The 17,620-nt window shown below is 38.9% G+C and overlaps 1 protein-coding gene across 1 annotated transcript; it reads left to right on the top strand.

The window, feature by feature from the left end:
- Positions 1 to 5,363: 5,363 nt before the first annotated feature.
- On the top strand, positions 5,364 to 17,323 carry LOC104216501 (uncharacterized). The gene is made up of 5 exons (XM_009766551.2): positions 5,364 to 5,800; positions 5,913 to 5,963; positions 7,326 to 7,459; positions 16,756 to 16,856; positions 16,953 to 17,323. The coding sequence occupies exons 1-5, from the start codon at positions 5,423 to 5,425 to the stop codon at positions 17,129 to 17,131; spliced, it is 843 nt and encodes a 280-aa protein (XP_009764853.1). The 5' UTR covers positions 5,364 to 5,422; the 3' UTR covers positions 17,132 to 17,323.
- Positions 17,324 to 17,620: the final 297 nt, after the last annotated feature.

The raw sequence follows: 17,620 nt of genomic DNA, 5'->3' as shown, positions 1-17,620 counted from the left end.
TATAGTTACATATAGGGAAAAAGGTTCTAGGATCAAGCCCTTATTTAATGACAATTATGAAGGCCATTGAAGAATGTGTAACGGTAGGCGGTGAATGCCATATTCTCTGTAACGGACCATATACTTAATATTGTAGAATATTCTCCATTAAATGCTATCGAGTGACAGGTATTTATTTCGCCTTTATGAATATCATTCTCTCCGATAACAAACGAGATTGTTGCATTATCTCCGATAACAAACGATACCGTTGCCTTCGGACCCGATTGTCTTCTCTCTTCGGCTCCACATATCACTTTCTCATGCGATCATTTAATATGAACATATTTTATCCAATACAGCCTTATTCCATAGTTGCAGATTAGTTAGATTTAAAGGCCTCCAATAAATTCAAGTGTACATGCTCTTTGCCCAGCAACTAGAGCCATCTCGGAAATTACATTAGCATTTGACCATACATAACTTTTACAATACGCATCAATAGTTTAACTTTTACAATACGCATCAATAGTTTAAACAAGTTGCACTCTCCTAGTTTTTTAGCAGTTCAATTGTGCCTGCATAATTTGTCCACCCGTTGTTAGATGGAAAACTAGAGCCGTCAAAATGGGCTTGGCCCGTGAGGCCAGCCCAACCCAGCCCACTATTTGGGTGAGGCTGGGTTAGGATTTTTTTAGCCCATTTAAAACTGAGGCTTATAAGCCCGGTTCAAGTCAGCCCCTAGCCCTGGAGGTTGGGGCATTTGCATCTATACCCACTTTTTGTGTCACGTTTTAACTTGTGCCCGCTTTGCAAAAAAAGTTGCAAGCATACCTGTTTTTCGCATAACTTCAGCATACGGGGCTAAAGTAGCAAAGACAATCACGCAAAACTTTAGCATTCTAGTAGCCGGGCCTGAAGTTCAGCTCTAGAGCTGAAGTTTTTGTTTTGTAACTGTCGAACTTCAGCTCTAGAGCTGAAGTTTTTGTTTGTAACTGGCGAACTTCAGCTCTAGAGCTGAAGTTTTTGTTTGTAAGCTTCAGCTCTAGAGCTGAAGTTTGTTTGTAACTGCTTTTTGTTTGTAAGCTTCAGCTCTAGAGCTGAAGTTTTTGTTTTATAACTATCGAACTTCAGCTCTAGAGCTGAAGATTTTGTTTGTAACTAGCGAACGTCAGCTCTAGAGCTGAAGTTTTTATTTGTAAGCATAAGCTCTAGAGCTGAAGTTTTTGTTTTGTAACTGTCGAACTTCAGCTCTAGAGCTGAAATTTTTGTTTGTACTAATATTTTACTTGGCTAATAATACAGACAAAGTGTCCTAGACACCATCATTTGCTATTACAAGTATTCTTCCAGCTGATGATAACTGTTTGAACAAAAAAAAATATTAAAAGAAAGCTTGTGTAGAATTAAAACATTAAAAGATTCAGACACATTTGGAGGCTTTCATTCAAAGAAATAATTTCTTCACAATATTAGGAGATTTTAGAGGCTCTGGGAAGCAAGAAAGTGAATTGTTTCAATTAAAATAACTTTCTGTTTACAAATATTACCTAAAAATTTACTTTGATTCAGCAATCATCTACTATATGAAGTTATGAACAATTCCAGCTCCCTCTTCTCTCACTATGAGTAATTGAAAATGGAAAGTATGACTAGACTATCATAATCTGCTATAACTTTTTCAGTACAGAGGTTCAAAAAGATATTAGGTCATTCTGGGACTCTTTGTAATAGCAAACAATTAATTTTTTTTTGCATTACTAGGTCAGTTGAAAGAATATTAATTGAGACAAAATGAAGAAGAAATAATCTGCACCAACAACAGCAGAAGAAAGAAGAAGAAAACGAAGGAGGAGAAGGAAGAGGAGAAAGAGGGCTAAAGTTATTTAAAAAGTGGGTACAAGTTAAAAGTTTTAAAAAAAATGGGTATAGGTTAAATGAGGGTGACCAAATAGGGCGCCCCGTGCAATTTTTACCTTGAGGCTTGACCTAGGCTGGGCCTGGGCCGACCCGTGGGCCAAAAATTAATTATATCCAAATTTAAATATTTAAAAAAGTAAAAACTAAAATTAACTATAATCCTCATTTGCCAACCGTAGATTGCTCATTTACCCTTCCATATAAACTAAAATTTATATTTTTGATATTCATGTAATGACAAAATTAGTTTTTCTTTCGCTTAATTAACAACGAACTAGGAAAGTTTTAAATGGCCAATAATAATTTTTTCAAAATAAAATATTATTTTAAGTGGCCAATGATCAGTTTGGTTACTTTAAGATATTATTAATTATTAAATTGCTCTTCAGTATAGAAAAATGTCAAATTTTAATACATAAAGAAAATTGACAATACTAGTAAATTTCATGAATTTTAAAAATTTTATGGACTATAATGATGAAATCGACAAATAATGTTAAAACTAAATTAAAAAACCTTAACATATAAACTTATTGAAGCAATTCCTGAACCTAAGGAAAGTGAAAGAAAAGTACTAAAAATATTCATGTAACGTTAAAAAAAGAAGAGCTATAGATATAGAGAATTTACATTTCAATTACGAGATTCTTTGTCAAATATCAAGATTATTGTACACTCTAAATAAACAGAAGTCGTTCATATGGCCAAGAGATTATATCACGAAAAAATATTTAAAAATTTGGAGAAATATTTTTTTCTAAAAAAATTGAAGGGCCGACCTACCCTAGCCTGCGACCCTCTTGGGGCTGGGCTAGGCTGGCCATTTTAAGGCCCATATAGATGGAGGGCCGGCCCACCCTAGCCCACCAAATTTAAAAGCCCACGAGGCTTGGGTTGGGATGGCCCGTTTTGATAGCTCTATGGAAAACAAAAAGACTAGAATATATAAAATTTGAATTCCAAATGATATGATAAATATCGAAAAATCTTAGTATATGCAAGTGTATAATAATAATAATAATAATAATAATAATAATAATAATAATAATAATAATAATAATAATAATAAAACCATGGTATTATTTGATAAAATTTCCCAAGAGTAAGGTGGGGAGCTCTTGGACGGAAGGAATGAAAAAGAAAAAAGAATAAATAAATAAATTAACTTAAACAAATTAAATTTGATAAAATGGCATTTAAAATCTTTCCCTCTAATGATATAAAACAAGATGTGAAATGAAAGTGAACTCTGCATTTGTTTTCCTTATCCTTGTTAGTAATTGGATTTTGGTTTTCTTTATATTCCTCTTGATATTCTGTTATTATCTGTTACTCCTCGCAGCATGTTTCCCCCGCCCAATTTTAATTGTGATTATCTGCTTCTATTTTCGCTGTATATGATTTAACTGCACAGGTTTATTTGGTAGTCTGGTCCTAGCCTCGTCACTACTTCGCCGAGGCTAGTCTAGGCACTTACCAGCACATGGGGTCGGTTGTACTGATACTACACTCTGCACTCTTTTATGCAGATCCCTGTGCTGTAGATTTCGGACCGCAGTGAGATTGCTGTTCCTTGTTCACCGCGTCCGCAGGCCTTGGTGTCTCCTTCTATCTACTATTCTTGTTTCTTTCATGTATTTCCAGAGATAGTGTTATATTTAATTCATTCAGACCTTTATTTGAAGTACTCCTAGACAATCTGTGAAGCTGTGACACCAGTTCTAAGTAGTCGTTGTTCAAACAGTTGTATTAGATGTATATTCATATAGTTTTATCGCTTTTCTTCCGCTTGTTATAAATTCCGCTACCTACACGTTATTGCTTCATAATTGTTAAAGGACTAAAAATGGAAACAAGGTAATTAGTTCAGTTGGTTGGCTTGCCTAGCTTTCACTAGTAGGCGCCCGAGGGTGGAAAATCCGGGTCGTGACAGATAGCCATTAGATAATTAGGTTGTGATTAAAATTTGACATTATCGAGATTAAAATAGGGTTAAATTGATGTTATTCTTCTTTCAACTTTTCAAATGGACTTACAGAATATGAAACTAATCAAATAATGGTTGTTTATGAAAAAACAAATATATTTTCAAAATTTACAAACTCAGCGTATGTGTAGTAATGGGGAGTGGGAAGAAACAAAGAGCAAGTATCCAATATCGGTGCCTACCTAAGGACAAATCAAGCTGATAAACAAAAAAAATTGGGCAAAAAAACCGAAACTAATTTCGTTAAAATCTTTAATACAATAATGATTATCATCTAATCTACACCTTTTCTAAAAGGCTAAAGAAAAAAATAAGAGAAGTTTTATGCTAAAAAGGCGTATAGTGGTAATACATTCCTCCTCGTACATAGTATATTGCTTTCAAGTTCCATGACCTTCTCCCTCCCAACTGTTCAAGAAAATAGTATTAACTATCAATAAACTTTCCTTTTTTTTATATAATCCATTGTCGTTTCTTATTACAAGTAAGCTTTACGTGAACTCAAACCATATAATAATTCAACAGATAGAAGAAAAACTCATAACATTGAATTTTAAACATACTATCAAATACATGTCGGGTTAAGTTTACTATCTCATTTTGAAGCTTGGAAACCTTCTCAATTACAATAGCGTCTTCCAAATTTATTTAGAAACTGGCCACACACACCCTAATAGTAGAATACAAAAAGGTACCAGAAAGAGTAACAATATGGCATTAATCAATTTAAACATTTCATAAATTTAATTTGGGATATAAAAAAAGGCACTGAAGTTTCAAAGATTGACTTTTGGGCTTCTTAAAATTAATAAGGTAAAATAATTAAAAAAAAAAACATATGAAAAAATATGCAAAGAGATTATTTTTAGAAAAAGGAAAAAGATTGAACGGAGGATTTTATGTATTGAGTTTGTAGCGCGCACAAGCATCAGAAGACATTTTCTTCACCAACGATCTCTTACCTAGTTTGCTTGCACTACAAAGTTTGTTTTGCAGTTGGCTATGTCATCTTTGTCCATCATCTCTTTGTGGTCTACTATGCAAAGAGCAAAATGAAATGTCTGAATTTTAAGAAACGCAAAAGAAATGGAATGATAGGAAGAGTGGAGGATGAACCATTTTTGTAAAATAAGGGTCCTGTCAATATATTTTGCTTGAGTGTCTCCTTATTTAATTTAGTAACGTCCAGAGATAAAAGAAATTTCGTAACGTCAGGCGACTGGTGAGTTATTTAGATGAAACACCTTTTAAGAAGTGACTTTTGGTGTTTTAAGATAGCACATAAATGGGAAAAATTCAGAAAAATGCCAAAAATTTGAGAAAAAAGATAAATATGATTCTTGAATTCACCTCCTTTATATAAATATATAGATATAGATTATTTTATCAGAAAAAATTTAGTTTCTAATATAACAATAATAATTTCACAGAAAAAGTGTAATTACTTTCTCCTATTTGTGATCGCAAATTGTATACTTAAAATACTCCTAACAGTAGATTTCACCGTTAGTTCCAAAGCTTTGAAGCACACAGGTCATGAAGCTCAGTCTAATTACTGTATATTCCCGTTCTTCTCCGACCACCGTCACTCTCATTCCCGGCTATTCCTATGCTAATAAAACGGCGACATTCAGAGTGAAATTTCCTTCTTCCTTCAGACTCAGCTCCGGCAACAAAATCTCTAATAGCTTCTCCTTGACGATTTGTTCGTCCAAATCATCATCCGCCGCTGATTCCGCCGGCACCGCAACGGAAACCTATAATCAAACCATAGATGGAGAAATTTCGTCGCCGGAGGTTACTGAGTCGCTCAATGTTGAAGTCGGAAGCCCGCGAATTCTACCAAGCTTGTTCGCTCCTAAATTTAGCTTAAGTGACCAAGCTTTCTTTCTATTGGCCTTCATTGCTTGCACGGTACTTTTATTTAAATCCCCTATTCTTTTGAGGAATTATTAGGTGTTTTTCCTGGAAATTACATATAATCTTCGAAATTGCATTTTTAAAGTATAAGTACATTTTATGGCAGACGTCGGTGGCTTTCACAAGCTTGGTAGTTGCAGCTGTACCAACGCTATTTGTAAGTTCTCTTAATCTCTTGCTTGGCAGTTTCCTAGTACTTTGGTTTAAGCATTTGTTTTCCTAATTTGCTTCCGTTTCATAGAGATCACATTGCAAGAGTGTTTGTAGCTCTTTTTTGTGTATGGCATTTTATATGTATAAACTTTTCCGTGAAACTTTCATACGCCAGGCATCTATGCTAATAAATAGAAGCTAAGTCTGTGGTTTGTGACAGAAAACCATTTTTTTATGCCAGCAAGAATATGATTAGGGATTCTGTTTTAGTGTATTGTGAGCAGAGGCATGTCCAGGATTTAAAGTTTATGAGTTCGGGATTTTAGCCCTTTTGAGTTAATGAGTTCTAAATTACAATAGTTTGTACCATAGAATAGATTTCTCAAGACAAATACAGGGTTTAGGGCAAGCTACTGGGTTCTGCCAAAGCCATACACGTCCCGAATTGTACATCCGTCCCTGATGGTGAGAATGTCTTGCCATGATATATTGTATAGGTTGTTCATGTTTATTCTCCTTTGACTTGCATTAGTTTAGGTTGTTTGATAGTCTTTAGAAGGTTCGGTAGACCTTGAGGGATAACAATTGCGCTATACAAGCTCAAAACTGTCATCATAAGATACTACAGTTATTTAATTTGTAGGAATGTACTATGTTGATTTTCTTATTCCAGTTGGAAAACATAACGTATGCATACACATCTATTGTATTTTCATTAATTAATTCATGATTAGTCCTACCTGAGCAACATCTGAGCTCTAAAACTAGGATTTTGTTAAACTAAATAGACAATCCGGGTCAAAACTGATCTCGTTCTGCTTATGCAAATTGATTGTTCTCAACCAGACTGCATCATATTCCATGTAGATAATGCCCCATATGATATGTTTTACTTATTGCTCCAAACTTTGGTGCATGTCTGTATGCCTTATTTATGTATGACAGTGTGTGAACCTTACTGGTTGTACCTTACTACTTATATAATCGAATGATAGTTTATTGGTTGCTGTTTGCACCTTTTAAAAAAAAATTAAGATAGAAATGTAAGGTATTTAAGGGACACAAGCTTGTCAGAAAGCATAACCTGAACTCCAAGCCTGGCTCTGAATCTTATGGAACAAACACCATATTTGGAAAATTAGTTATGTCGTTAGTCCTTTCTACAACCCCTAAATGCTCACCGAGGGAAAAGAAAAAGAAGTCTTCATTACTGCAGGATATAGGTGTAAGGCATTCTTGTCTTGGTTCTGGTGGCGCATTTTTGTTTCATATGAACACAGTTGTCTTGAAAATCCACTTTTCTGATTTTTTTACACATGTCTTTTTAGAAATTTAGGTGAACTCGTTTGATCGTTTCTTTATGTAGGCAATGCGTAGAGCAGCAATATCTCTGTCAAAGTTGGCAGATACTGCTCGAGAGGAGCTTCCTAGTACAATGGCTGCTATCAGGCTGTCTGGAATGGAAATCAGTGACCTTACACTGGAATTGAGTGATTTAAGGTAAAAAATTTCGCCATTATCATTAAAGAAGTGACTTAAAACAAACTGACTGATGCTCTTTGAAGATGAGAAATATCCGGAAGCTAGATAGTGTTGTTATTTCAAAGTAAATATTCATTCCTTATATATCTCAAGGGCCGGCTGCTTTCACTTGATAATGTAATTGTAACTATGATTTGTGATTGAAAAGCTTATTCTTCGCGTATTTTGGGAGGGGGCCTTAATGTCGTGATGATGCAAGAAGCATAATTGGTTGATCAATTCTTTTTTTGGTTTTGTTTGTATAAGGTAAATAATTGGTTGATCAAATCTCATAGAATCTGGTGCACCTTTTAATCTTTTAAAGGGCTTAAAGAAAAATGATGTGAGATTCTGCATTATCCGTTGGACTTATAAGTTAAATAGTTGTATAATAGCGGTTGAAATATAAATTGTCGTGCTTCTCGAAAGTATACCTGTAGAACGGTGGAAAGGTATTAAATTTTTCATTGAAACTAGGGAAATAAACAAATTTGCTACTACAAAAACATCAAAGTCGCTCTCCACGAAAAGCAAACCCTCCTAGTCAGGGAACTTTTACCAATGGATAATTTTACTTTGAGCCAGTTGAACTTTATTTTGAATTTGCTTCCCGTATTTTTTGATGAAATACTAATGAACAACTTCTTTCTCTGGGACTCTAGTTGCCGCAGTCTACATTTTTTGGATATACTATGGTGCAATCTAATCCTCATAATATCTCTTCTTCCTTGGAATACTTGTGTCATTGGTGATCCCACTCTTCATAGATCTTCAGTTTGTGCAAAGGACGAAGTGTTGTCTCATTCTATTCTTGCATTTACCCATTTTTGAGAACTTTTATCCTTGCTCTTTGCTTATTGTCTGATCGGGAAGTCATGTATGATGGAACAACATCATCCAACAACAACAACAACAACAACCCAATAAAATCCCACAAGTGGGGTCTGGAGAGGGTAGTGTGTACACAGAACTTACCTCTAACCCGAGGAGATAGAGAGACTGTTTCCGATAGACCCTCCTCTCAAGAAGATGAAAAGAGACAATATATCAGTACCATCAACAAAAAATCATAGAAATAATAACATCACAAGAACCAGTAAATGGATGAAAAGGAAAAATAATAACCAGTAAATAAGGCCCGACACTATGAAAACGGAAGAGTAGTGCATTGACCACTAGCAGTCTAAGACTAAATCCTATCAGCCTAGCCTCACACTGGTAGACTAGATATGCTCATATACCTCCTAACCTACAACCTTAATGCTCGACCTTCACAGCTTCCTATCGAGGGCCATGTCCTCGGAGATCTAAAGCCTCGCCATATCCCGCCTGATCACCTCTCCCCAATACTTCTTAGGCCGCCCTCTACCTCTCCTCGTACCCACCAACGCCAACCGCTCACACCTACTTACCGGGGCATCCGAGCTTCTCCTCTGTACGTGCCAGAACCATCTGAGCTCGCTTCCCGTATCTTGTCATCCATGGGAGCCACGACCACCTTCTCTTGAATATTTTCATTTCTAATCTTATCCATCTTAATGTGCCCGCACATCCACCTCAACATCCTCATTTCTGCTACTTTCATTTTCTGGATATGTGAGTTCTTAATTGGCCAACACTTAGCCCCATACAACATGACCGGTCTAACCACCGCTTTATAAAACTTACCTTTGAGTAGCGGTGACACTTTCTTGTCACACAGGACTCCAGATGCTAACCTCCATTTCATTCACCCAACCCCTGTACGGTGTGTGACATCCTCGTCTATCTCCCCATCCCCCTGGATAACCGACCCAAGGTACTTGAAACTACCTCTCTTGGAAATGACCTGCGATCCAAGCCTCACGTCCATGCCCGCTTCCCTCGGCTCGGCACTGAACTTGCAATCAAGATATTTCGTCTTCGTCCTGCTCAACTTGAAATCCTTAGACTCAAGGGCCTGTCTCCAAACCTCCAGCCTCTCGTTAACGCCACTCTGTATCTCGTCAATCAGAACTATGTCATCAGCGAATAACATACACCATGGCACCTCTCCTTGAATATGGTGTGTCAGTGTGTCCATCACCAAGGCAAATAAGAATGGGCTGAGCGCAGATGCTAGGGGTAACAACCAGAAAATGCTCAGAGTCGCGTCCCACTGTCCTAAACCGAGTCTTAGCTCCATCATACATATCCTTACTCGCCCTAATTTAAGCAATCGGCACACCTTTAGCCTCTAGGTATCTCCAAAGAACCTCTCTAGGAACCTTGTCATACGCTTTCTCCTCGGGCTGTTCATTCGGATCGGATATCCGAAATCCGAACCAATCCATTCAATTTCGGATTTCGAATTTCGGACTGGATCAGATTTCGGATTGTATTTACTAAAATTTCGGATTTCAGATCGGATTCGGATTGGTATATTTTAATTCGATCCGAAATCCGAAATTATTAGGGCATGTATAAATACTACACTTTAATTTCGGATAGTCAGTACTTTCTTTACATCTTCCTCCAAGCTATTACCTTTACAATTGCTGGATTTAGCTATATTGGCACCATAGTACTCTCATAATTGCATAAAATTCTTAATGTATTATCTCTTTTACAAAGAAATATACGTATTAGTTTGCAACTTTGAGGCATAATAATACGATCCGAAATCCGATCCGATCCAAACTTTAAAATCCGATCCGATATAATTCAGATCGGATTCGGATTGCATTTTCTTGAATCCGAAATCCGAATCCGAATTGTGCTAAATCTGATCCGATCCGTGCACAACCCTACTTTCTCCAGATCAATAAACACCATGTGCAAATCCTTCTTCTTTCCACCAACCTCCTAATAAGGTGGATAGCTTCCGTAGTAGAACGACCCGGCATGAACCCGAACTGGTTGTCTGATACAGACACCGTCCACCTCACCCTCGCTTCTACCACCCTCTCCCAAACTTTCATGGTATGACTCAGTAATTTGATACCCCTATAGTTGTTGCAACTCTGGATGTCACCTTTGTTCTTGTACAACGGAACCACCTTACTCCACCTCCACTCATTTGGCATCCTCTTCGTCCTGAAAATAACATTAAACAGCCCAGTTAGCCACTCCAAACCTGCTTTACCCACACACCTCTAAAATTCTATCGGAATCTCGTCAGGCCTGGTAGCTTTCCCCCTGCTCATCTTATGCATAGCCCTCACGACCTCCTCAACCTTGATGCGCCTACAGTACCCAAAATCGCGGCAACTCTCGGTATGCTTCAACTCGCCTAGCACAATATCTCGATCCCCTTCTTCATTCAGAAGTTTATGAAAGTAAGTCTGCCATCTCCGCTTAATCTGGTCCTCTCCCATCATACTCTTTCGTCCTCGTCTTTGCTGTACCTCACTTGGTCCAGATTTCGAGCCTTCCTCTCTCTCGCCTTGGCCAGCCGGAATAATCTCTTCTCCCCCGCCTTTGGCCCCTAGCTCCTCGTACAGACGACCAAAAGCCGCTGTCTTAGCCTCCGTGACCGCCAGTTTTGCCTCCTTCCTCGCTACTTTATACCTCTCTCTGTTTGCACTCCTCTCTACCTCGCATGTGCTCCCTACTAACTTCTGGTACGTCGCCTTCTTCGCTTCCACTTTACCTTGAACCACTTCATTCCACCACCAATCGCCTTTTATGCTCGCCAGCGTAACCCTTCGAGACTCCCAACACCTCTATCGCCGCCTTCCTTATATATCCGCCGTCGTCGACCACATATCCCTCGCGTCCCCACTACTCCTCCATGCTCCCACAACCGATAACTTCCCTTCCAACTCTTGAGCTTTATCCTTAGTCAAGGCTCCCCACCTAATCCTCGGTCGATCTCTTGCAGTTCTCTTCTTCCTCTTCATCATGATATCGACGTCCATCACTAAGAGCCTATGCTGCGTCGCGAGGGTCTCACCCGGGATAACCTTGCAATCCTTACACAACCCTCTGTCGCACCTCCTAAGGAGAAGATAGTCAATCTGAGTCTTCGCCACCGTACTCTGAAAAGTAACCAAATGCTCCTCCCTCTTCGAAAAACTAGAGTTAGCAATCACCAGCTCAGATGCCTTAGCGAAATCTAAAGGTGTTTAACGGGCCGGGTTGACCCGTAACCGGACCGGCCCAGATCGGTTAAAACCGGAACCGGACCGGCCCGGTACATAGGGGGCCGGGTGGGGCTGGGTAGGAGGGGTAGAGGGGGTTGGTCCGTTTAAATTTTGGTAACGGTTAACCGGACCGGTCAAACCCGGTCCACGTGAACAGTACCGTGTACCGGTTAAACCGGCCCGGCCCGGTACTATCTTTTTTTTTTTTGTTTTTTTTTTTTAATTTTTTGAATTAAGTGGGGCCCACTAATCGTTGGCAACGGTAAGACCTGGCAAGGATCCGTTGCCCAACGGGTTAATTGCATTAATAGTCTCTTTTTTCTTTAAAATTTAACCTTTTTTCAATTTACAAAATTAACCTTCTCTAAAACTATAAATACACCCCCTCTTCTTCATTTCTTCACTCAACTCTCATTTCTCAATCTCAATTTCTCTCATTCTCCAATTTTCAAGATTTCAAGTCTCAATCTCAAATTCTCAATTCTCAAATCTCAATTCAATTTAAATCATGCCTCGTACTTCTAGAGTGCGCTCATATGTTTGGCAACACTTTGAGGTGGTAGAAGAAAATGAAGAAGGTCAGAAAGTAAAGTGCAAGAACTGTGGTCAAGTCTTAAATTTTCGTTCAGAGTCTGGCACAGGCAGTTTAAGGAGGCATATCAAGTATTGTCTTGAGCGTCCTCCGGAAATTCGTATTTAAGATTTTAAGACAATTTGTGTTATTTTAAAATTATTAAGACGTATTTATGCTTAATGTTTTAGTTTGTTAGATTAATTTGAAGTATTGTTAATTTATTATGCATGAAAATTTAGTTTTACTATTTTTTGTTAATTTACTTTTTAAATGCAAACTTTAATTTTGAATTTTGAAATAAATGTAGCACTTGCAATTTATATTAATACTTTTGTATTAATATAACTTGTAATCTTTAAATTAGTACAAAGTATTAATATAACTTACAATAGTTATACAAAATACAAAAAAAATAAAAAATACACTAAACCCGGCCCGGCCCGACCCCCTCAACCCGTAACCCGTACGGTTCAATTTTTACCCGGATGAACCCGAACCCGTTAAACCCGTTGAGCCCCAACCCGTAACCGGCCCTGACCATAACCCGTACGGGTCCAAAAAATAACAACCCGGCCCGACCCACCCGTTTAACACCCTTAGCGAAATCCAACAGCGAAGTACCTCCTGCGTTCCTATCCCCAAAACCGAATCCGCCATGCACCTCGCCATAGCCACCTGCAGTCGACTTAATATGACAATTGAAATCCCCTCCTATAAATAACCTCTCAGCAGGCGGGATACTACGCACAATCTCATCCAACCCCTCCTAGAAGCGCCTCTTAACCTCCTCATCCAAGCCCGCTTGCGGTGCATAAGCGCTAATGACATTTAGGGTGCACTCTCCAACCACCAACTTAATAGACATTAACCTATCATTCACTCACCTAATCTCTACCACAGTCTTTCTAAGTTCCCTATCCACCAAAATGCCACACCATTCTTACCCTTCAGGACTCTGGAGTACCACAATCTATACTCGTCTTCATACCTTGCCCTCGATCCTACCCATCGAGTCTCCTGGACACACGCTATGTTGACCTTCCTCTTCTGTAGGATCTTTGCCAGCTCTATAGACTTACCTGTCAATGTACCTATGTTCCATGACCTAATTCTCAACCTATAGGCACCCTTGTGCCCCTTACCTCCCGTCCCACCCCCTGTCCCCTGTTCCCTGCCCCTGGCCCTCTCCGAGGATATGACCTTACTCTACTATCTCAGACTACAGCCACTATACCTACAACAGACTAAGGAGAATCACTCACACACAATGGGCAAACGGATCAGACTAGGAGAAAACAAGTTGACGCTAATTGAATGCTTTACACTAATGCGAACTAAAAAGGCAGCAGTTTACCTAAAACAAGGAAAAGAGAATAGGAAAGCGGGAGGTACTAACTCCCGGGAATAGAACCTGGAAATTGTCTTGGTGTACACGACGCTGTTGCGGCACCTAGCTCGTTCACGTCCAACTTTCCACTGCCCCTTATTGCTACTCGCCCTAGCAGCCCTCCTATGTTTCCTCGCTCGTCTCCAATAGCCACCACGTATTACCTGAAAGACACACAAAAAACCCAAGAACCAAAAAAAGGGGTTGCCTCCGCTACCATTGGGGGAGCCCCAACAAAAGCAAAGAAGAGAAAAACAAGAGAAAAGAAAGGGGAAAAATAGTGTGGGGATAATGTCCAAATAGTCTAACACACAAGTACAAAGAAGAGGAAAAGAAGAAGGAAAGAGAGGGAGATATAACAGCCCAACCCGCTAGTGATATTGTCCACTATGAGCCTGGGCCCTCACGGGTTTAAAACGCGTTACTAGGGTCTAAAGCTTGTTAACTTATATACTCAGCATCCCTCTTGTGTTTTGCCGATGTGGGACTCTGTCTAAAGTCTGGGGTGTTACATACACCCCCTCTTATGGACTCACCTTCCTCGTTGAGGTTTGCCCCACCGCATGGGATTCGCCTAACCCACCATCGACAAGGCTGACACAAGAGTGGCTCTGATACCATCTGCAACAGCCCAACCCGCTAGTGATATTGTCCGCTCTGGGCTTGGGCCCTCACGGGTTGAAAACGCGTCACTAGAGTCTAAGGCTTGTTAACTTATATACCCAGCATTCCTCTTGTGTTTTGCCGATGTGGGACTCTGTCTATAGTCTGGGGTGTTACAGGAGAGGAGCAGACGGGGGAGGGGGGGGGGACAGTAGCGGAGAAGAGACTGCAGACACCGGAATATAGCACCGGCGGGACAGCAATCGCCGGAGAAGATAGCTACGGTGTAGGTTGGGGGTGGAGAGGAGGAAGAAAGAAAGAAGTGAAAATAACTGCAGTTATTCACAAAATGATAAAATCCAAATTCTTCTCAGGGAAGGAATTGTTATAGTAATAGCATTATCTTCTTGATATGTCCTTGGACAATTTGTAGTGTTTGACTTAAAGTACACCGGATGAAAATAAAAGATTCAAAGTCATCTTTCTACTATCTTTATTAGTAGAATTATGAGAGTGAGCTGTACAACATGTACTCTTAAGGCAGTAACCAATAATATTTTTTTTCGTGGCTAGCCTTCCACTTTGGTTTCTTATGTGTGCTCTACATACTTGGGTCTTCAATATTATAAGAATGTTAAATGTCCTCTGGGATGTGATGTAATTCTGCTTCTTGATGCTAGCAATGAAACAACTTCATCCTCCAAAAAAAAGTTTCTCTGGGATTCAGAGTCTGGTGAATCTGACATCGGTGAGGTACAAGTAGAGCAGATTGGGTCAAGGCTAATTCCAGCTTACCCTCAAGTTAACCGGGTTGATCTCTAAGTAATAGTTTCTTGCAACTCCACAGAGGCCAACAATCATTGTTGAATGCTTATGAGATTTTACCTTAAATTTGACCACCTTTCCCAATCCTTGTTTTAGGCAAATTTGATCATGTTTCAAGTTGTGGTGACGCTTCTAGATATGAACTAATTTTTGTAACTTTTTTTTTTGATAACCGTGGTGTCCGGGGCCAGCTTACACATACCTTGACTAATTCCATGGGAGACCTGCTATCTCCCACCAACAACACGTACCAGTCCATCAAGGCTTGGATAGATGAGAAGAAATTACCTAGCGTTTTTTGCCTCTGCTAGGATTTGAACCTGAAACCTCATGGTTCTTAACCCACTTCACTAACCAATAGGCCACACCCTTGGGCAGATGAGAAGAAATTACCTAGCGTTTTTTGCCTCTGCTAGAACTTGAACCTGAAACCCCATGGTGATTAACCCACTTCACTGACCACTAGGCCACACCCGTTGGTGCTAATTTTTGTAACTACTGGGAAAGAGAGGACAAAAAGATTATTATTTGTACTGTCTTAGAATGGGCACTTTGTTGATTTAATGAGCCAAGTTAGAAGTTTATAAATTGCTAGGACTGAACAAAGGCAGTTTTCTTGATGATTGCTGGATGTGAAACTAAAAAAGAAAATAGTAGAAAATATGTGGAAATTTCTCGTGCATTAGGTTTATCTAGGGTTGCTTATTGGGCGGATTGGGCGGTTATTTATTCTAAACGGTTTGGCTTATCGGTTATCGGCTTTTAAATGTATTAATCCGCTATCCACAAGTTAAGATATCGGGCGGATTGATATAGGTTTAGCTCTTATCGGACAGTTATCGGCGGTTTATCGGCCTAATTCAATCAAAATAAAATAATATTTAGTCTCTATATGTTTAAATAGGTGGTCGACATACTAAGCGAGACGAAGCAGAAGAGACACCGTGATGGGTAAATCATCTGTCTAGAATCTTATTTATGTTTATGCACATCGGCCTAAGTCCGTGTGAAAGATTTCCAATTGGCCGTTGTTAAAACCAATGTTCGTCATGTTTAGAATTCTAGGATGCCTTAAAACCCAGGCAAAGTTGATGAAGTAGTGGTGTAACTGGTGTTGTTATCTTGTTTCAGACAGCAAATTCTATCTCTTGTCACAGTTAGATGACTCCTTTTATTTGGTTTTCTTTTATTCTAATTCACTTTGATAGAGTACTGGAGGGAGAAGGGTTTTTGATTATTTAATATATATATGGATAAAAATAAATTTTATATGTATATATATATTCTTAACGGGTTAACGAATTATCCGTTAAGAAAATTGAATAATCCGCCCCCAAACCGATAAGCCGCTAATAAAAAAATTTCAATCTGTTCCCCGTCCGTTAAACCGTTAACCCGATACCAATAAGCCATTAAGCTTCGGTTTTGGTTCGGTTTTGAACACCCCTAGGTTTATCTATAGGCTGACAGAAATTCCTAGAACATACTCTTTCCACTCACTTACCAAGTGATAATTTTGCTGGTAAGGAACCCTTTTATTACGAATAAGGTAATAAAATTTGACTCTTTTCAGTGAATAATAGGAGGTAATTAACTTAAAGCTTCTAATAAGGTGGCCAAGGTCTGGGCAGATGCTCGAATTTGTGGCATTGTCAGTTCCATATCTTTTCTTTAGCATACACCCTCTGCCCATCCCATCCATTCATTTACTATCAATCCTCTTTAAGCTACGACTCAATATATGTTTCCGGGAGTAATGTTTGTTATTGTATGTGATGCTCAGTCAAGAGATAGCTGATGGGGTCAACAAATCTGCTCGAGCTGTGCAAGCAGCAGAAGCTGGAATCAAACAAATTGGGTCTCTTGCTCACCAGCAAACAATGTGTATGCTCTCTCTCATCTATCCTTTCATAAAGGCAGATCATGTCATTTCTTCCTAACTTAAGACTCTACTGAGCTTCTGTTTGATTGTCTCATTAGCAATGATTCAGGAGAGAGCAGATCTGCCAGTCATATCTTTGCAGCCAGTTGTAGCTGGGGCAGCAAAGAAAACTTCTCGTGCTGTCAGCCAAGCCACGAGAAGATTTATGAATATGATCTCCGGAGGTGAACTTGGCTCAGGAATGGAAGACAACGGTGAAGTTGATGCGGGATCTTAGAGAGTTACTTCACTCGGTCATTGGCAAACATGGTTGTATATTCCTCACAAACTTTTGAAAATGAATAGAACATGTAAAAGCTATTATTCAGAACGTTTTTCAGTAAATATTTAGTCATCTTTCAAGAAATGATATTGGCAGCTAAATTTTTGACGCCTTGCTGTGTGGCAAGGAGAGTTTCTTCTGCTCAAATTTGCGTTGAGATTGTCGGAGCTGCACGGCAACCATGGTTATCCTGTTATTCACAAGTAAGAGTTGGTTAATTTGTTCAATTTTATGTTTAAGCATTTGACAAGAACAACATGAAACTATTATCGGGCAGATCATGGAGTCTTTGCACATCTTGAACCACAGATATTACTTGAGATTATGTTAGAGCTGAAGGAACCAGGGTAGTGTGAGAATAGTTTTCAAGATTAACTGCTGAATAGTATTACCACCTTGTAGATTTATTTTTTTAAGTTTATAACACGTTCCAATACGTGTGTG

This window comes from Nicotiana sylvestris, chromosome 5, assembly GCF_000393655.2.
Source record: "Nicotiana sylvestris chromosome 5, ASM39365v2, whole genome shotgun sequence".
Classification (NCBI taxonomy): domain Eukaryota; kingdom Viridiplantae; phylum Streptophyta; class Magnoliopsida; order Solanales; family Solanaceae; genus Nicotiana; species Nicotiana sylvestris.
This window is presented reverse-complemented; position numbering and strand designations above follow the sequence as displayed.

Coding starts and splice junctions, on each gene's coding strand:
- LOC104216501 (XM_009766551.2), top strand. CDS start 5,423: ATGAAGCTCAGTCTAATTACTGTATATTCCCGTTCTTCTCCGACCACC. Junction 5,801..5,912: donor TGGCCTTCATTGCTTGCACG/GTACTTTTATTT, acceptor ATTTTATGGCAG/ACGTCGGTGGCTTTCACAAG. Junction 5,964..7,325: donor CAGCTGTACCAACGCTATTT/GTAAGTTCTCTT, acceptor TTCTTTATGTAG/GCAATGCGTAGAGCAGCAAT.